Genomic DNA, 20,625 nt, shown 5'->3' on the forward strand with positions numbered 1-20,625 from the left:
TCCATCAAATCAGAAACAATTCAAAAGCCTTTTTGGGCAAAACAAAAAAGAATTTCTATTTAACATTTGTAATCAACATAGTAACCTGCGCATATACCTCAAAACATGATGCTCGCATACTCCAAGAGACAACATGGTGTGATGTGACTTTACATTCTCTACACACATCATACATGCAGAATAGCAATGTATAAGTAGTTTACAGATAGAAAGAAATCTACTCGTATCCCAGTACTTATCTTAAAGGAAGCTAACAAAGAAGCTGTTTGGCATCATACTAAGAAATCAGCAAAAAAGAGCACCATCAGTTTCATCTAAACAGTCGGCCATCTTTGTCTTCAAAGGCTTGTGTGTAAAACCATTAGAAGCACAATCGATAGCACTTTTCTACCTTATTCAACAAAGGGCTTTGCAGTTTTACAAGGTGCTCACCTGGGTATCAAGAGAAATTCTTAGTTTCAGTGTGGGCTGAAGGAACCAGGAGAACCAGCACTGTAATTAATAAATACACCACCTAAGATAAAAGAAGTACCAGTGCTCCAACAATTCCAAAGCTGTCTTATTGATAAACAACAAGGCATCACAATACATAAGAAAATAATTAAGGGTACATAAAAAAGGCTGTGACTTAAAAGGGGTACTGTTTCCTCAGCCCAACCCATTAGTCTCCATACCAGAATAAGCGAGTGCATCGCTGTGCTTACACCATTTCCACTTACTACAAGGAAAACTGGCTATCCCCCCAATGATTATAAAACAATATTCAAACAATGTCTTGTTTTTCAATTTCTACATATGTTAAACCTGCAGTAACTGTCTTTTTGTGACCTCTGACAATCAGCAATGGGCTGCAGCAGTAGAGGTAATTTCCATTCGGTTTGTGGCCATGTGATATAATATTCACCCTCTTTTAGCTCTGTTTTTGTTCTCAGCCTACTTCTGACTCACATATGTGGTGTTAGATGTGTGCTCCGCTATGTTGAGCAGCGACTTTCTAACTGTATATGTCGGCCTTTTGGTGCTCAGCAGGCAGTGTGCAGTCAGCTTATTTAGCTGAAAACAGCTGCCTGCTGCGGAAAACGATGCTACGGGACTGGTGAGACTGACAATAGAAAACAAGCTGAAATATGCTGAGAAGCACTAATTTTGCCACTACAGTTGACCTCTTTTGCATTTCTGTTCTCAGGTGATCCATTGTTATTAAAAAAATACTGATTAAATGGTCTGTAAGTAAATGATAGAAATTAAGACAGCACTGGAGTTGCTGGAATGTGTTGATGCTGCACCCCATCCCCACCCTGCACGTTACACAAAGGTAAAACTGGCATCAATATTTTCATCAAACAGAGTGTTAGAGAGTAAACAAGCATATCACTCAAAATTTCAACCTCTTCCTTTAATAAACCACATGAACAGAAGACAAATACAGGTTTTATGGCTATCTACATCTGTCAAGTTGACTCCACTCGTACGACTGCTTCAGACGATTCAAAATCACAGTATCAGCGTCACTTTCTTCATATATTGTGAGGCTTTGTGAGCATTTTAATAGCAAATGTGATGAGGTGCAAAAAATAAAATAGCTCAAATAATATAGCAGTCCTGTAATGCAACGACAGCACCAAATGATTAATTATGTAAAGTATGTGTCCAGCATGTTTTTTGTTCTTTACTTTAAAGCAATGCTTATCATATGGCTTTAATACAAGTGTTTGATGCATACTGTATATATTAAAACATCTGTCAAAATCCTTCAAGAGATTACACATTTTTATTTTTATATGCTGAAGTATAAAACTAAGTATGATCATACTCTCATCCCAGATCTTTGGCTGACAGATACTTTGTGTATTTACAGCATTGGCTTATGTTTCTAATACACATTCACCATGCTGTGATTTCAGCAGTAAGATGAAGCATGTGATGTAACTAGACCTCTCATTTTCATTCTGCATGTGGTGACTAGACCACCTCCACATAGTTGGCTGGGTAAAGCCCCTCCCACCCACCATCCTTCATCCCCCGACACCAGCCCTGATCATCCTCATCCTCAATCTTCAAGAACTCCTCACCTGCGGGGAGAAATCAATATTTTATTCTTCATCACGATATAGTGTAAGTCATCATACTTTGTTTAAAGATGCTGACAAGCCTTTCTAAATTAAAATAATTTGTTACTGTTGTTCCTCCAACATCTGCCATCATCTCCTTATATTCTAGTGTCTGTGTTTAAGCTGGTAACAAATTTGATTCACACACTGCTGGTTTGCTTTTGTGACACAAGTTACAAATCACACACACACACACACATACACACACACACACACACACAAATTATAAACACAAATTATCTTACTTGTTGCTGAAGCATTTTTAAATTACATTTTTTTCAGAATTTAACTCGTGTTTAGACTTTTTCAAGGTGCAAGCTCACCTTGTTTGTTGTGTTTGAATATTTAATACAATATAGCAAAACACTATGTTGGAAATAGGAAAACTAGCTAGCATTCCCTTTTGACAGCTAGTTATTATGTCAAATTGCACTGATGTCCAGCGGTGTTGTCATACCCCTGAATGTTAAGTTATTGGTCGTTATCATGCCCATATCTATAGTTCAGTATGCTATGTACTACCTGCCAATAGGTCAGGAATTATCATACATTTTTGTGCTAAATCTAGCGACATCTAGTAGCTGTAGTAAATATGACAGAAATAAGAGTGGCAGTCTGTGGTTTAATGTAAAAGCAACAAACTCTGTGTAGGGATGACTTTGAGGCAGGTGGGTGGATAACAAAGCAAAGGACTGTAAAATTAGAGAAAAAATATTTCTAATCGTTGAAATATTGTGTAATGTTTGAGGCATTGACGTTATGTGCTTACCTGCTTTAAATGACAGCTCATCTGTCTCCTGACCAACATAATCATACAGAGCTCTTACTTTCACTCCTCCGATCATCACACTAAAGAAAAAAATAAGACAGAAAAATAAAAAGAGAGACAGTCAGATGGAAGTCGCATCGGCAGAAAAAAAAATATTTTTACCCACCTCCTCTCTATTGATCTTTTCTTTTCCACTTGTTTTTTTCCTTTTTTAACTTTCTTTTCAGGTGTCCATTCCTAGTAATAAAACATTTCAACCAAATAGTCACAAAAAATTTACAGCAGATTAATACATTGATTAAACTTAACATGAATTTGATTCAGAGGAGTGTTGGATGTAAACAAATAATACCTGGAAGTGAGGCCAGTCAGTGGGCATGCCAGGCCCGTAGCTGTTTTTCCACCAGCGAAGGTCCTCTTGCTCATCGATGGCCATTAGTGTGTTGTGTAGCTCATTGTACACGGCCCTAACACTAAATGCCAAGTGGTGAATAAATAAGAGAAAAATGTTAATTCAATCCATCTCCTGCAACTTAATTCAAAAAAGAAAGTATTTCTCTTATGTGGAAAATGTTCTAAACTCAAACATACATGCATCTATCCTTGGCCTAAATAGTTGCAAAGTCACTGTTCACATTTGTATATTAAAAGATGTCAACTATTAGCCACTTTGATTACAGTGTTATTCAGAAATTAAGCTGATTAATAGAGTATATAATTTCTCTCATCTAACCATATCCCCCTGCGGCCCATGCGGATTTAATAAGGTAATTAAATTGCTGTCTTTGCCTTTCTTTCCATTATTAGAGTAGAAGTTATTCACTGAGAAACAATCATGTGTTATATGTAGTGGAATGACTTTTAATTAGGTTAATTAAGTGAAATTATTGATTTGAGCAAATAAATGGGCAGACATAAGCTGGGGAAAACCACAAATCTAAAAATCAGTTCTATCTGTTTAACCACACACATTGATCTTCATTAAAACAGCAGGGACTGTCACTTAGATGTTTAAAGACACAATTACACAAATACAAAGCATAGTGATTCACCTCTCATTGTTGGTAATGTCCAGATGTTTGTGGATGGAGAGGAAGGCCTGTTTGAGAAAGACAATCCGCTTGCGCTCCTCGTCCTGTGATTGGTCAAAGATGGACTCCATTTCTTCCATGTAACGAGGGGCGTAGCGGTTCACCTCCTCCAAGACCTTCTGATAGCGAGCACGAACCTGTAAACATTTGTGTGAACATGGTCACACTTTCACACAATGCTTACAAACACAGAGTCACTGGGTTTCCAGTCACAAGATTCCCGTAACCCAACCCTAACCCCATGGCAACATCACAGCTCCAGGGACATAAAAGCACTTTCCATTTGTTAGTGTCTGGTTTAAATACAACTGGTAGTAGTGAAATTAAAGATACCCTGAGACCTTTTTTTTTCATTGAATTAAAGTTTTCAAATAAAAACACATTGTTGAGGTCTAACAAATGTATTGAATGTATTCCTTCCTAAAAAAGCATGCAGTAAGGTAATTGCCAATCTATGTATTTCAGTACCAGTCTTGTTCTTTCCTTTTTTTTGTTGCTATTGGAAAAAATGTTTCGCCACCAAATGTCAATCTGTTGAACTATCCAAAACGAGCAGCAGGGAAATTATGCGGTATTAGTTTGCTTGCAGCACATAAAGACTCATTTTGTACACACTCACAAAACACAGCAGACAAACCCAATGGAGTATTATCGACAGCCACTGTCAAAAACAAATCAAAACCCAACTACAGGGAGAACTAGTATGTTTCTTACCTTCTCGGCCTCCTGTTGAGCCAGTTCTCTCTCCTCCTGAATCTTCTTCTGTTTGTCAATGGCAACATCCGGGTTTCCCTGAGCATGTGCATCTCTTTCCCTGGCTGCCTGCTCCTTACGGCTCACCTTATGGTAGGCTCTCCTGGCTTTGTCCAGCTGTGGAAGGTCCAAAAGATACCTTTATTCTCTAGTAAATACAAACAGTAGTAGATATTCTGCAGTTGACCTGTAGGGAAATCATAAGCAGTGTACATGAACATGAACACGAACAACTGTGCAGTCCTCCCAAATTAAATTTAACCTTCAGCTGTTATGGAAAGTACAAATGTACATGACTTTGAAAAGACATTTTTAATAGTTGAATGTGCATTATTATTATGTTAGGGCTAGGGTTAAGTTTGCATCCCATATAAGGTGATGCAAACCTAACATAACTAGAAGGTACATTCAGCTTGTACAAATGTTATTTCACCACCAGAAGTAACAAAATAAGGACTGTATAAAAAGTTATAATAAATAATGAACATTTTATCAGTGTACAAGTTTGCATCCGCTTGCCAAATTAATTAAAATTAATTTACATATGTACTAGCTGAATGTGCATTAAATATTATGTTGCTGAAATAAATCTCTAATTTTTTGGCATTTCAAAATAAGGGAAATTAAAAATTTGCAGCCAACTGTACAAACATGTACAGGTCCCTGTGCTCTAAAACAATTTAAAATGAGTGCATTTACTTAATGAGTTTGTGATGCTGCTTTCACTTTTTATTGATTACCTAAACCACAAAACCCCACGATTATATCTATGAACCATTTTAAGAGATATATAATACAACCATTAACATCATAGGACTACACAGAACAATGGAATTCTATAGTGCATTATTTATTATGTATTCTAATGCAGTTCAGACCTTTTTAAGTCGTTTGGCCCAAGGCTTCTGAGCACGTGCAAACCCCGTCTCGATATCATGAGACTCCTTGAAGCCTCCGAATAACTTCTTGTGGAACGAGTCCTTCTGCCAGGTCCTGACTTTGTCTCCATCTTCCGACACCAGGGAGCGACAGATGGAGGCATGTAAGGAGGCCAGCCGGTCAGCAGAGGACAGAAAAGACTGCCAGGCTTTCAGAAGAGATCCATACAGTGGACCTGAGGAGGATCAGACAACTATGTCTTCTTGGCGTTTTAGAATCAAATCTCCAACATGTTGATCAGGATGTAGTAAAAGAATAGTGTTAATAATGGACTTACTGGAGTCCACTACTGGTTTCCACTTGTTGCTCCATTCATTGAGCTGCTGGGCGTACTGCCTCTCGGCGCGAGCTCTCTCTTGGAAACACGCCACTATGTCATTACAGGCCTGGAAGGCATCTTCTGTTCGCTTCACGGTGCGCTGATAGTTCCCAGGCTGCCAGGGCACAAACAGAGAGGAAGATCTACTGTATACACTAGTTAAACTGCTGGATGAGGGAAGTTCATTGTACTTGGTGCTTTAAGCTCTGATACTAGTGAGAAAAAAAAAAAAACTGAATGGTATTTCTGCCAGAATTCAATACTGTCATTTAGATCATTTTGCCAGGACATACACAATGCTCATAGTTTAATCATCACAAATGAGAACCGGAAGTAAACTATAAACTGGATTAGACTCGATTACATTTGTAAACTACAGCTTCTCTGTAATTGAATGGAATGGAAAAGTTGTTAAAAAGAAACTACATTGGCAAGTGTATGATCACCTTTCATTTTCAACTTTTCATTTTTTTAAATACTGAAAAGGTGCTACGACTGCTACCATAAGTACTAATAGCCTACATATTTACTACTTCCGCTGTTACTACTAATATCCTTACTACAGATAGTTGTGAAGCAAGCAGGAAAGGCACTTTCAAAATAACAAGTGTTATGTTCCAGTAAACTTTCATACAAAAAATGCCCACTGTGTCAATATCTACTAAGTCCTACTGTAATTCCTAGTTATACTTTAAAATCAGGTACCTATTAAATGGTCTGAACTGTGCTCTGTAACAAGGTTCAGCTTGCACACTTATGACACAGCTGCAGCCATCTGAAGTCATTCCCCACGTGCCACAAGTCACACTTTAGTAGCATTAAGTTTCCTGCGGCAAACATAAATGTCAGCAGCAGTGTAGGGTGTGGTCTGTGGACATGAGGACAATGTCTGTCCATAAAAAAAGCAAGACAAGGAAGCCGAAGGAAAACAAGAGGGCAGCAGAGGCAAGGGCCCTGAGTGTAATAACATATCTGTAGCAAGTGTGTTGTTTGTGGATGTGGAATTTGGAAATCTCCCTGCAATTTTCCTGGCAGCCACCATCAGATCCTACTCAACACTCACTCCTACGCTTTATACTTTCTGTGAGATTGTGTCTGTTAGTCAGTGACATATTTAGACAGCTGGGCACTGTATATGTTCCATGTTGAATAAATTCTCTGATTCAGGCCATGCATTGCTGTATTTTATCATACAATATTAGACATTCATGAGCAGAATGATGGCTTACGCTTTAACTTGTCAAAATAGGGTAAAAATAATAGAATCAACAATGAAGATGCAGAAAATGGCATTGCTTCCTGGCTCACTGACTTGGCTTGGAAAGCTTTGCACAGCCATTATTAAGGTTATTCGTTACATGGTGCATTCCTTATATCTTAAAATATCCCCATTTTCTCAAAAGGGAGCTAAATCATTCTGTAGCAGGTGGCTATTGGCACTAACAAACTCTATGTGTTTTGTATACTATGTGCGTTACACACACTGCCCAAGAGCCTTTGCCAGTTTCTTGATGATTTTGGATTTGGTAAGGCACAAGGTTCCTACTTTCCTCTTTTACTTTTATTTATTAATTTATTTATGTTTGGCAAATTCTCTGTAAGATTCATCCTTCTCATTTTTTTCAAAAGACTTTTGTTCCCTACACTTGCAAGAGAAGTATATGAAAAACCCAGAATCTTTGTGGTCCATGACTTTGACACTAATGAGACTCCTATTAGTGGTTAATTAAATGCAGGATGATTAAAAAGGTCAATCACTTAAGCCTGTAAATATTAATAGTATGTTGCAGTGTTTTTTCTGCCACGTGTAATAAGATTTAGGATTCTCTTATTGTTAATACCTCTTTAAAGGCAGGTAACATAGTTATCTCCCAAAACAAATATTTTTTGCTGCTTGGATCTTTTCATACTTCACAGGATATTTTATATTAAATATCCTAGTGTCAAATAGTCATCACATAATTTAAGTTGATCAAAATTTTAAAACATGCTAAAACATATATCCTGACTGTGAACATGATTTATGTTTATAATCAAATGTTTAAATAAAACGTTGTAGCCTCTTTTTACCTTAATCAGAATCAACTGGGCTACTTCTCATCAGTCCGCCCCTTCTCCCCTCCTCTCTCCTTCTCCTCTCCTTACTTTCTTTCTTTCTGCCTGTGTTGTGGTTTACTCTGATTCTCCTCACTCGTCTGAGAATTAAACAGAAACAGCTGAGGAATCCAGTTTGAGGCCAACAGCAACGCTGCAAAGACCCAGTTGGCCAATCTATGAAGCAGATGCTAATCCACTAGTAGAGAATCTGTCCAAGCAACAAATGGCAGTATCAAAGAAAATGGCTGCAGGCCTCTGCTGAAAAATCACATTTCACAAATGTAACTGACCTTATTCTGACTGAGCTTTGTCACTGCACTGAAAAGTAGAAAGACGATTGTTTATGTCCCATGATGTTAAAGTCAGCTGATACTATAATACGGATGATCAGATTTTACACTGTGCCGTCACTTCATTGTTTTATGTGAGCGTGTGTGTGGCATTACTTTTGTGGACATACTGTACTTTGTAAATTTGGAAATAATTTTTCAAAATTTAAAATTTTAACAATTTGGCAGCCCTTTTAACATGCTTTTAACAATACAGCACAGGATTAAACACTATATTAATAAAACACATGGCAAAAATGTTTGTTATAAAAGGATAAAGAGGCTATCAGTTCAGTCTATCTTTGAGACTGCAGATCTAAAAACACTACCATGTTTGGTTTTTACCTTATTGGAAAAAAATCAAGCATGTGATCAGAGGACTCAGATGTAGAAACAACATAAGAGTCTGACCATGCAGGTCTCACAGAGATATGGGGATGGTAATAATGTAATATGGGACCCAGGAGGGAGACCAAACTGTCACAGCAGCATGTATGTGTCAGTTAACATGAATAGCCCTCTTGTATACTCTGCAGAATGCATCATAATTGCAAGCATCTTGACTGATGCTGCAAATACAAAACAGAAGAGCCTAAGTTTGCAGTATAATGACAGACAGCCCTTGAGCATAGCGGCAGGATGACACAAACAGGAACTGGCCTGGAAACACATCCAACACAACAGGAGGCTGCCAAAATTACAGGAGAGGAGAGATGAAAGTGGGGCAGAGCATCGAGGCCAAAGGGAGACAAAGCCATTATTAAAGTGGCAGCACACTCAGATTACAAAGTGAATACTGGATGTGTTTACATGGTAGTAAAACAGAATGGTGTCTGGTAAACAATGCCCAGTAGTTCACAATAGTATGATGAATGCTATGGTGAAATAACAATTTACGTAATTTAACAATTTGTAAAGTTTCACATAAAAAGTCATAAAACCTTTGCAACATTTATACAAAATAAAACTATAAACCAGTTAAGCTGCTGATAGTTTTGTCTGTATTATTCACAGACATAACTATCACACTGAAGCATAACTAGGGGTAACCCCAATGATATTTTTGTTTATTAACTAAAAATTGTTTAATGTATAGGGAAATTATTTTAAAAATTAAGCTATTTAGGACAGAAACATCTGCCGAATAAATGTAATGCTTAAAAATATATAACATCATTTAAGAACAGAAAGCAAGCCATAACTTTGTACTGCAATATCCCCAGAAGATGCAAGCCATAAAATCATGCTGTACTACTTTTGCAGAACACTGACAGTAGAAAGACCTTGTCTTGGATCCTCAGAGATGTGACCCCGGAGCTATACAGTCTACTTTGTGAAGCAAACACAGACAAACACAGACAATAGCCTGCCTAATGAGCTAAACACTATCACTAAACCTTCAAGGAGCAGTTAAACCCAAGCAAGGCAGTTCAGAGTGTACAAAGGTTAGTGTCCACACTTTAAAATAAAAGCGTAGCCTTGTTTACACTGATATGTAGCCTGTACGGCACAATTGTTTAGTCTGTTTTGACTGCAATGTCATTGAGCTTTGAGGGAGCAAGGGAAAACTATCTTGTGTATCTGACTGTCCTATCAGAATTCATATATGAAATAGAGAGCCAGACAGTCACACACGCACATTAAGTAGAAACTTACCATCCAGAAGCTGTGATTGTTGGCATCCTCAGGGTTGTTTTCTGACTGCAATGTCGACATCCTGTTCTCTGAGAAAGTCAGATAATGTTAGATCAGATTATGGTGTCACTGTCTTTTAAACTGTACACTGACCTTTCTGCAATGTGCATTTACATGTAGGTAAAGGGCCTTGTGGCTACATTCTAAACAAAAAATGGCTAATTAGTTCAGAAAAGAGTAAAAGGGGCCTTCTTCAAGGGGTGTTTCATCCACGATGAAAAGTAGCTACATTTTAATCAGTTTCACTTATCGGATGTTAAGGGACTGTCACAGTTTTACTCACAGCTTTAGCTATTTATTTTTCCCCTTTCAATCTATTGATTGCATTTAGTGGTTTAACATTACTACTACTTTTTTCTTTTGTTCATATTTATATGTTTGTTATCTTCTTATTTAGCATCCTTTATCATCAGTTTTTGTATTCATTGCTGTCCCATTGTACCTAACTCAGGTTTGTAGTGGTTGGATGCTATTGCTGACATAGACCTATATTCATATTTTATATCAAATCATAACTTTTAGTTTGTCAAATGACACTCTTGAGCTATTCGACAGACCAGTTTCTCCAAGTGCCCCATGAGGTGCATTAGACCAGTTATTTCCAAGCAGGTACTTACAGTTTCTTACATTATAGAAGCATGATAAATGAGCAGTTCAGGCTTTTCCAGACTAATGTGAAGATAAATAACAGGTGCAACATATGTCAGAAACTGGAAATAATGGGGGCTCTGTATACCCGTTAAGGTGGTTTTATTGTTGGATGTTGATGTTTACAGTAAATTTGAACCAGGGGTGTACAGGAAATCAAGACAGTGTCTCACAAGTTGTGACAACATCTGCAAGCATCGACTGTCATCTCCCACGGTTCCCAGCAGGGAACCATGATCTATCCTAACATAAACAAGGGTCAACATATCCTATCATTCACATTCATTTGCAATCAGAGGCAACAGAAATTCATTCAAAGTCCTGTCTAACCTAAAATGTATTGGTATTTGTGATTTGTAATTGTAACTTTATGCTTATGTGGTTCTCCTCCTGAAAAAGAAACTCAAGATTTAAGCAGTTTTGCCTTCTGGTGTTTAAACCCTCGACAAATCCAGAGCTGAACTCCACCCAGACCAGATCCTTCATGTCTCTAATGCCTGTTTTTTTCTCCCTGAAGCCATCTCTCCACATGGCTCTGGTAGCTACACAATTAGATTCACTGATTTTCCTGCTGTTCACAAGACATCACATGCTCCACTAAAAGCGCAATATCATGCCTCTCCCTGACTAAATTTTCCTTAGTCTTCTTCTGCCAAGGCTCTGCTGTTGAGGTCTCAAAGATTACACAACCCCAAGATCTGCAGGAGGTTTTAAAAAAATAATAAATCCCCTCCCTTTTAACCCTTGACCTTCGCTTCCTGTTCCCCTGCTGGCTGGCTTGCCTTAGGGTATATTTCTCAGTTTTCATAAAAACTTGTGGGTAGGGGGCTGCTGTCTCTGCCTAAATATCTAATTAGGTGCTGCATTTCTTTAAGATTTACTTGTAAGTTGTGACTTTTAAAACAGCATTGTGCTACCTCTGTGTAGGATTCTACTCCTTACACCCTCAGCTTATCCACTAGCATATCTGATATCTGATGATCTATTTCTATATGTCTCCTAGGATTTTACTATCTTCATTGAACGACAGTTTGTAAGGGAGAAAATATGCTCTACTGCTACATATCGTCTGGAACCAATATGATTTCACAGTTTGCTGATTTCATAAATTTTATAATCAATGTAAATGTCCTGGGTGCGATTGGCCTAGAATTTACCCTAATACCCTAATGAAACCCTAATATACAAATAATCTACAGAATAATCTAATAGGTGTAAAGTTTTCAAAAATATATAAATTAAATAAATACTAGAAGGTTTTGTCTTCATGTCATCTTTTATATTTGTGAGGCAGATTCATGTTGTCCTGACTTGTTGACTCGTAATAAGCTACAGATTTTGAAAGCAAGCAAAATATGTATTGCACATGTATTTTATTCAGTTTAAGAACACGGTGTGACTTACCACCTACAGTCACCGATCTAATTCCACCACGGGTGCTCAAGACTTTATAATCTCCCTGCAGGTCAGACAGCGAATTTGTTTTCTCCGGTTTCGAAAGTCCTCTTTGGATCCAGTAACTTGCAATTACCCAGTCTTTTCAGCATCTAAAATGTTAACTTTACACTCAAAAACTAGCAGCTCACTTGACCAGAGCCCATCTGGAGCTTCCAACAAACCAAACTCTTTCACCCCTGTATCCTGCACCAACCCTGGCACACACGCTCACTCCGCCCCCTGTCCCCGTTTCATCTGTCACACATAACTCAACAACACACACATTGCATAGAGGAAATATATAGTAACAAATGAACACGCAGAGCAGAAATAGGAGTCCAGTCACTCCATCAGATCTCTCTGAAATGCAGCCATTCAGCCACAGCTGGCTAACAAGTCGCTTACCTCTCTAAAAGTTGGGGCCTCTCTGCTTCAACCCCTGTTTCTTCGTTTGTTTAGTTGTTCAAAACTTTTTTGTCTCCAGTCCAATCTTTGTGCACACTGTGGGACTCGTTTCCCCTTTCTGTTGTCTCCTCTACAGTCCTCTTCTCTTTCTCCAACTTTGATTTTCTTGTGGTTCCGTCAGTGCTTCTCCTACTCTTCCCCTTTCTTTTGGCCTTCTGTTTGTGTCAGATGAGTTGGCTTCTTTTTTCCCCTCTCCTCCCTCACACCCTCCCTCCTCCTTTCTACTCTCTCTCTCTCTCTCTGTCTCTCTCTGCAGGAAATGTATTCTCTTGTTCTTTGTAGATTCTCTCCTTTTCTCTTTGATTCACGTCCCTCAGAGTAGAGTTAATGAAGTCTGCTGTATTGTGGGTTTCTTTGTGTTTGTGTACTGTATGTGCATGTCTGGATGAGTCAGACCATAGCTGAGTCACTCACCCAGAGTCTGTGTGTGTGTGTGTGTGTGTGTGTGTGTGTGTGTGTGTGTGTGTGTGTGTGTGTGTGTGTGTGTGTGTGTGTGTGTGTGTGTGTGTGTGTGTGTGTGTGTGTGTGTGTGTGTTAATAGGGCTGTTAACTATGTTTTACTATTTTACAAAGAAGTACAAACCAGCATGACCAGATAAGGGAAACTCCATCCCACTGTGCTTGTCTTCACACCCCTCTTTCCTCCCCACTACAGGCCTTTGGGAGAGTTTGGTAGGCCTGCCTCCACATCTGGAAGATACATCCTGTGTGTAGATGTGTGTGGTGAAGAAAGAGATTCCTTGAAACTAGAGACCTCGAAAGAAGTACTGTGCACACTCACATACCCCGTTCTTGGTGACATAATGCTTCATGTTATGCTGAGCTTGTGAAACTCCTTCATGCCAGAACATGTCTTGTAAATAACTGGATAGCTGTTATACATTGCAGTGCTTATGCCCAACTGCAACCTGTTCTTAGGAAACAGTAATACAAGTTAGTAATCCTATAATCAAATCCAGAAGCATACAGTTGTAGACAAATATCATGACAACACTGTGTAGTCCTGTAATTAAGTGGAATAAGACTTTGTTTTGTTGTTTAGTGATGTTTAAAAAATATTTCACAGCCTTCTACTTCTTGTCAGGTTTTAAAATAGAGATTTATATAAAGAAATTTGAGCACAGACATGTTTACTTTTGATGAAAGTGGTTCTTAAAATCTTTTTAAATACTATAAAATACTGTCTCTGTACAAAGATGTTACACAGAAAGCATTATTTATTTTAAAGCTGCCTATTATTTATGTTGTCTTAAGTACAATAATTCACTTATACATTTTGTTGAAACACATAGATGTTTTAGACCAGTGACCAACCACAATATATTAACACTTTCAAGTTACAAGTTTTGTAGTAATTCTTTTAAACACACCACAAACACATATAATAAATGCCCCAGATAATATGGCAGTATTGCTTAACCCACCTTTGTCAATAATGTAATTTAGAGGTGAAAATAAATTTACTATTTTTTTAATCAAAATGCCAAGTGAGGTAGAGGCAGGTTAATGTATGGCTTTTGGGGCCCCTCAGCATCCTTCTGGGCATTTGCCCAAGTTGCCTTTATCTGTGCAATATTTACTGCCACATAACCCCACAGAAGAACCAGTGTGCTTTGAAGGAGATGTCACTAAGTGCAAAATATATTAAAAGTAAGTTTTAACCAAATAAAGAAATGCCCAGGTGTTTTGTTATGCTAAGCAAAGAGAGCTCAGCCCACTTTGTTACCTTTGCTCTCGTCTTTCCCCTCCAGTCCGGTAGGTGGCTGTGATGCGTGTAGGAGCTCCGACCGTCAATGTACAAACGAAGGAGAAGCCGCTCCAGCGACAGTCTGCTGGTCGTGTCCTGGACTGAGCGTCCTTCTAGAAATGGTAAGATAACCGTAAGAATGGAATTTTTTTGTCGTTTTTTGGTCAAAAATACCTCTGCTGTATGAAAGAATAGCGTTTGCATCGCAGCGAATAGTTTAACGCTCCGACGTGTTTCTGCTTTACTTTAGCTAAATCCACATGTTCGTTAACCTCCACGTAGCCGTCTGCGTGAGCTAAGTAGTTATAAAAAATATCACCCGCTTCAGGTAAAGCCAGATCTGCATGGTCTGATGATAAACAAGGTTATATTAAACTTAATCTTTTCTGAATGGGGTTTGGTAACTTAGGCCCCAGTCTCTGCATAGATGTGCGGTGTGCATTATGTGGGCCTGTCTCCACGTGCTGAGCCTGTCTGCACGTGGTGAGCCTGCAGGTCGCTTAGCATGATGCCTAATAGCGTGATGAGCTGCAGATAGCCAGTCAGTAATCATAAGTGCCAGCAAACTATGATTATTGGTAAAACATCAGGAACTGAAATATTAGTAGACCCACAGAATCCACAACTGTTGTTAATCCACTGGAGACTTTCTGGCATAGTGAATACTACGTTACTCTGGGGGGTGGATTTGAAATTTTACTTTTTAAACCAATGATTTTAATCAGAACGCTCCTCAAAAGACCTGATAATGGAAATAGCTTATCTAATCAGTGAAAGTAATTTAGTTTACCGGCAAGTGGGTTTAATGCTGTCCCCTCTCCCCTGATGACTTGCACTGGGCTCTGAGTCAGTATGAAGACTATGTGCATCTTTGGCCCTGACAAGCCAGAGTTTCTGAGGAGAAAATGTGGTAGATCTTGGTTTTAACAAAATTATGGTCATGGTAAGTACTAAAGTAAAATGTTTTTCCTCTTTTTAGACCACTTTGAACACCACTCCTGAACTGGGCTGGACATTGATTCACCAAAGGTATGTACAGTAGAATGCAAGCTAATATCAGTTGTCCATCAGATGCACACTGAAGATACATTTGTACAAAACCCGTTGACCAACTGTGTAACAATGAAATGCAACCACTGGAGGGCAATGAACAGTCCTTATTTTTGCAACCCAATTTAAGCCAGACTTAGGTCAGTACTATTGCCTGCCTCAATCACTGCAATTAAGAATTACATTGGACAGAAGTTTAGGTTACATGCAGTGATTCTAGAAACTGGAATGTTAAAGTAGGCCATCTTTATCGTAGGCATGGGATTTTTGGTGGGTTTAAGCTAAGCATTGGCGCAACTGTCAAGTAATCCGCTTCAAAAACGAATTCAATAGAGAAATGCTGAAATGAAGTCCCACTCACTGTTTACTGAAAGTAAATAGTTTTACATTGATAACAGAGGTTTGAGTGTTGTGGTGAACTATACACATGAGCTACTGATTTTGTGTCCACAGAATACATTCATTCCTGCAAGTTATAACTCAAATCTGAATTTCAGTAAAGTTGCGGGTTTTAAGTGTCCCTCTCCCTTGATGACTTGCACTGGGCTCTGAGTCAGTTTGAGGACTATGTGCATCTTTGGCCCTGACAAGCCAGAGTTTCTGAGGAGAAAAATCCACTAATAACAGTCAAAAGTAATAAAAAGAAGTATAATAACAAACTAATCATTTTCAATCTTTTTTTTTTTTGTTTTTCTCTTCAGGTTTTTACGGTAGTAAAGCTGCTCATAGGCTGGACCTGCATCAGGTTTGTGTCCCAAGGCCACATCTTTGATAGCTGACACTTGAGTTATCTCTTGTGATGTATTAAACTGCACTAATAATGTCAGTGTCTTAATGTTTTTCTTTTTTATGCATGCCATTTATGAATTTCATAATTTGTGAGCCATTCTGTCGCTTGTTTTGTCCCTGACATGATTCAGTTTCAGCATTTATAAACGTGCTGCACTAGACTGAGCCACAGCAGAGAAGTTGATGCTGAAATGTGCTGATTTTGATGTGTAAATAAACCTAAAGTTCTTAACATTGTTTCAAGCTTTATTTCAGTCATTATAATGTTTTCTAAATGTCAAGGTGTTAACTTGTGATTAATTTGTATAGAATGGTTATAAGGTAAAAAATGGTAAACAGTTTATTTATGTTAAAAAATATAGATTATAGTAACTGACAATTAATATAAAGAAATTTTAAAAACTTCTTTCTTCCTAGAGTGCTACATTTAACAATTATAATACACATGCATTTACATACACACAAACGAACAACGATTGATGCCTACAATTGATTAAAAGCTAGCTTGTGGATTCAAACTGAGGACCGTCTAGCTGTGAGGCAGCAGCACAAACCACTCCTCCGCAGTGCCACACTTGATGCCTCTTATTTTTAATGAATGAATATTTTAGCCATACCATGACAACTTTAAAACTATTTGGTGTGCTTGGACCATATTCAGGATTCACACAGGGACCAGGGCGCAGGAACTGTAACAAAACATTTCACTCAAGAAATCACAAAACATAAATTTGAACTGTTTCTCTATATTTATTATAATTCTAACAATTTATTATCTCTTAAAACATTTGAAATTCATATAGGTTTATATGAATGTGTGTATATGCATATCACATATACATATATATTCTGTAAGTTATCTTTCATATTCTCGTATTTTTTAAAGATCTCTTAAAGGAAAAGAAATGCTTTCTATAGAGTCTGACCAATTCCCTCATATCCTAACATTTTTCTCCTGACAGCAACAATGAGCCATTACTGTTCATAACCACCAAATGCAACAAAAGGCTTAAAAACATTTCTCCAAAAAAAGTTTCTCACCACTCACGTAACAAATATTGTTGAATCAGCAAGAGATGTTTACAGATTTATATCCAGAGCTATTAATTGGCCCTATTTACACATGCAAACTGTTTAAAAATGAGAAGAATATGACCCTGATGATTGAGTTTTAACAGGAAGCCAGACCCTGCTCACTATTCAAAAACATCTCCCTTTTTGAGATGAAATTGACTTCAAAAATGTCTAAAAGGGAAATGTGAAAAGTCACAGCTGCTAATGCAAATAGGGTCATTGCATAATATGCTGGTAATAAACAGTGAGCTGTGAGTTTACTGGCACATGTGAGTGACTGCAGAAGGTGCTTTGTACAGACGAGAAGTTGCAAATGAGCAAAAACAAAGCAGTGCTCTTAATACTGTGTCAGGTGATTAACAGTGGAAGGGGTGGATGCAGAGAAGAGGTCGAACTGTATAGAAAGCAGAACAGTTAAATAAATACATTGTACCTTTTCATGTTAAACATTATTTGGAAGACAGAGATTCTTTAGAACTTTTTCAGATTTTTTTTACACCTTAATCCATAATTAGATGACCATTATTTTCATCGTCCTTATTGCTATTTCCTTTGCATTTAAATATAATTTCTCCTTAATCACTAGTACAGAAATAACATAAACAAATCCCACTTACTGACCTTTGCTCGTTCACATTTATAGCCTGTGTGTGTGCGTTCACTTGGAGCAACATAATTTATGAAAACACATTATCTTTTTGCAAAAATAGACTTGAGGACAACAGGGCTGGGAAGAACTCCCCATCATTGCCTCGGTGTAAAAATGGGGATTTGATATGTGTTCGATGACTTACAAGCAGCAGGAGAGGTGAAGTGTTGTTCAAGGTAGAGAGGTCATGAGAGAGCCCTTATATTTCATCTCAGCAACAGTGAGAAAAGCAGGACTGAGGTGATGAAATGCAAATGTGCCATGAATGCCAATGAGAAAATAATAAAAATACATCATTAGTATGTCATCGATCATGAGTAGGTGGTTGTTATCCAAAAATAAATCAAGTGTCTAAAGTGAAATAAAAAATTTTATTTTGTATATCACAGGCATTCCCAAAATAACATTTTAGCATCGGCATAATATAAATTGGCAAGTAACTTTTAAAAGACTTTTAAAAGTATATTTTGAGGCCTTAAAGGGTGACATGTAATTTAGATTAAAGCTTCATAGGCTGACAGCATAAAACACGAAGGAGAAAGTGTAATGTGCTTTGCATTGAGCCGAAAATGCTTCTTGTCACATAGAAGCAATGTTAAGGGTACAGTGCACCAAATAATATGCATGGTTAAATTTAAAAATACATCTACATATATATTCCTTTTTCTGTCTCTCTCTCTCTCCCTTTATATATATATAAAACCAATTGGATTATCTATACTACACTACAGCGCAATGTCAGCCTCCAAAGGCAGAAACCAGGAACTTTCTATAGCTATAATAACAGTAAGGACGATGAGAGTAATGATAAATAGCAACAATAAATCTCTCCCATGTCAGTATTCCAGTGTTCCCGTTTAAAGTTTAAAAACTGTAAGAACAATCATTGTATTAAAACTTGATATAAGCATTACTCTCAGATCCCCTCAGCCAGGTGGCTGCTTGTTTCCTCCTGGATTTAGTAAGGGAGGGGAGGGGCTCCTGGAAGGAGCAGGGGGGATTGGGTGGGAAAGAGCAAGAAAATGGCAGTTTTTTTCTCTTCCCCTCCCCCTCTCCTTTTCAGTCTCCCTCGGACAGAAGGTCTGAACATGTGTACAACAGTTGCCTGGGCGCTAAGGAAGTCTTTCTCGATAAATAAAATCCTCTGGGAGGTTTCTCTTCACAAAGTCCCCTTTAACAGTTGAAAGCACAGTCTGTCTCCTTTTGTATATAGTATATCTTGGATCCAAACATATATATTGTTTGTGTGTGTGTGTGTGTGTATATTTATATATATATATATATATATAAGGTGTCCCACAAACTCTAACACAAACACAGGTAAGTGCTTGTGTGTATGTGTTTCTATATGTTGGTGTGTGCATGCAGGCATGTATAGTACTAACTCAGGTGCCTGTGTGTGTATCAGTGTGTTTCTTTTTTGTTTATGTTGTTGGTCTGGGCACTTGTTTTTGCTACAAATTTTTGATACAGTGACCAGTCTGTATATATGTCGTTATAAGACTTACGATAAAGAGCTATAGAGAAACACGTAAGATCCCAATGACAGGACCCTCAGTGAGGACCGAGCCCTACCAGTGGTGAGGTAAAAACAAGACAAAACTATCTGCCACATTATCACATCTAAAAGACATGAAAGTCATGAGATACTGCCCTTTGTCCCCCTGCGGTCACCACACAGACAGACAAAGGCTCGTTCCTGCACACATTCATCGTTATTCTCCCTCTGACACTCGTCATCCTCTAGGTTTCCAGACACGTTGTAAAACTAGCATCCACTCACACGGGGAGGGGTTGTCATTGATTACACTCTAAATAATCTTGATGGGCTCCACTTTTAAACCTGGACTGATTTAACTACCCAGCTGAGGGGTAAGACAACTATTAAACAAAATGGCTGCACAATGAAAGATCTTTATCTCCTCCAGCTTGCCAACAACACAACCTGCTCAAATTTTTGAAAATAAAAATCTCATTGGCTTTTGGTTGTTCCTTTCAAGTATTTGGTTCAATTTCACTCATAATACCGCTGCTGACATACTGTCTTCATATACATGTTGAATGAGAGCGTGTTTGTTTATCGGTGTGACTGTGTGTGCATGTGTGGAGTGTACTTCAAAACCAGTGTAAATCAGCCTGGCACAACTGAGAAGCGTCAGCCGGTGTCTTTATGGATCGTCAGCCCTTTTTCTGTTGCCGTGTTTTCATCTCCCTTTGACACATGAACCCTCTTTCTTTTTCTCTCCGTGTGAAATCTGTTCCCCCTTCATTTTTTGTGTGGGTAGCAGCAGTTGTGTCTTCCTCCATCATTGACTCCAACCCCTCCTTCCTCCTCTCCCTCTCTCTGTCTCCATGTTTGCAACCTCAGCTTCGACTCCCGTCGTCCCTCATCCTCTCAGTCTGTCCATCCCGAGGTGAGAGAACAGACATAGGAAATGGGCTGCTGGACAGCCTGAAAACAGAAGAACGCACATTTAGTGCCATTTGTCATTTTACATTGAAAAACCCAGTTTATTAAATCTGAGATTTTCTGCTTAGTTTTGTGTCTTTTGTGTCATCTCTAACACTACAGACATAATAACTCAACAAAGTAGAGGACTTGTCCGGACGTTGTTTTGAGTCACAAGAGGGTTAATATATTGCATAAAAGAGTTATTAAATAC

At 38.2% G+C, this 20,625-nt stretch overlaps 2 protein-coding genes, 1 long non-coding RNA gene and 2 other non-coding genes across 10 annotated transcripts in view; 3 read left to right on the forward strand and 2 right to left on the reverse strand.

Annotated features, from left to right (window-relative positions):
* Positions 1-1,375: 1,375 nt before the first annotated feature.
* Positions 1,376-12,786, reverse strand: si:ch211-51c14.1 (protein kinase C and casein kinase substrate in neurons protein 3). Of its 2 annotated transcripts, none has more exons than XM_067476442.1 (10): positions 12,594-12,786; positions 10,065-10,132; positions 5,941-6,097; positions 5,603-5,838; positions 4,686-4,841; positions 3,933-4,108; positions 3,233-3,353; positions 3,047-3,117; positions 2,881-2,960; positions 1,376-2,072 (listed from the first exon to the last, which is right to left on the reverse strand). In XM_067476442.1, the coding sequence occupies exons 2-10, from the start codon at positions 10,122-10,124 to the stop codon at positions 1,963-1,965; spliced, it is 1,167 nt and encodes a 388-aa protein (XP_067332543.1). In that variant the 5' UTR covers positions 10,125-10,132; positions 12,594-12,786; the 3' UTR covers positions 1,376-1,962. The 2 variants fall into 2 exon arrangements, with proteins under 2 accessions (XP_067332543.1, XP_067332544.1); XM_067476443.1 differs by lacking the exon at positions 12,594-12,786 and adding an exon at positions 12,156-12,391.
* A 1,610-nt stretch (positions 12,787-14,396) lies between these two features.
* Positions 14,397-16,476, forward strand: LOC137099504 (uncharacterized). The gene is made up of 3 exons (XR_010910758.1): positions 14,397-14,522; positions 15,380-15,429; positions 16,152-16,476. It is a non-coding gene; the product is annotated as an uncharacterized lncRNA (long non-coding RNA).
* LOC137100654 (small nucleolar RNA SNORD88) lies at positions 15,215-15,305 on the forward strand. The gene has a single exon (XR_010910959.1). It is a non-coding gene; the product is annotated as a small nucleolar RNA SNORD88 (small nucleolar RNA).
* LOC137100653 (small nucleolar RNA SNORD88) lies at positions 15,971-16,061 on the forward strand. Its single transcript, XR_010910958.1, has one exon. It is a non-coding gene; the product is annotated as a small nucleolar RNA SNORD88 (small nucleolar RNA).
* A 1,838-nt stretch (positions 16,477-18,314) lies between the features above and the next one.
* Positions 18,315-20,625, reverse strand: part of shank1 (SH3 and multiple ankyrin repeat domains 1) — a 68,535-nt gene continuing 66,224 nt past the window's right edge. For all 5 annotated transcript variants that reach the window (XM_067476445.1, XM_067476447.1, XM_067476446.1 and 2 more), the window contains one exon: positions 18,315-20,414. In XM_067476445.1, coding sequence (XP_067332546.1) covers positions 20,327-20,414 — 88 coding nt within the window. In that variant the 3' untranslated portion in view covers positions 18,315-20,326. The remainder of the gene's footprint in view (positions 20,415-20,625) is intronic.

Source organism: Channa argus, chromosome 15 (assembly GCF_033026475.1).
Source record: "Channa argus isolate prfri chromosome 15, Channa argus male v1.0, whole genome shotgun sequence".
Lineage (NCBI taxonomy): Eukaryota > Metazoa > Chordata > Actinopteri > Anabantiformes > Channidae > Channa > Channa argus.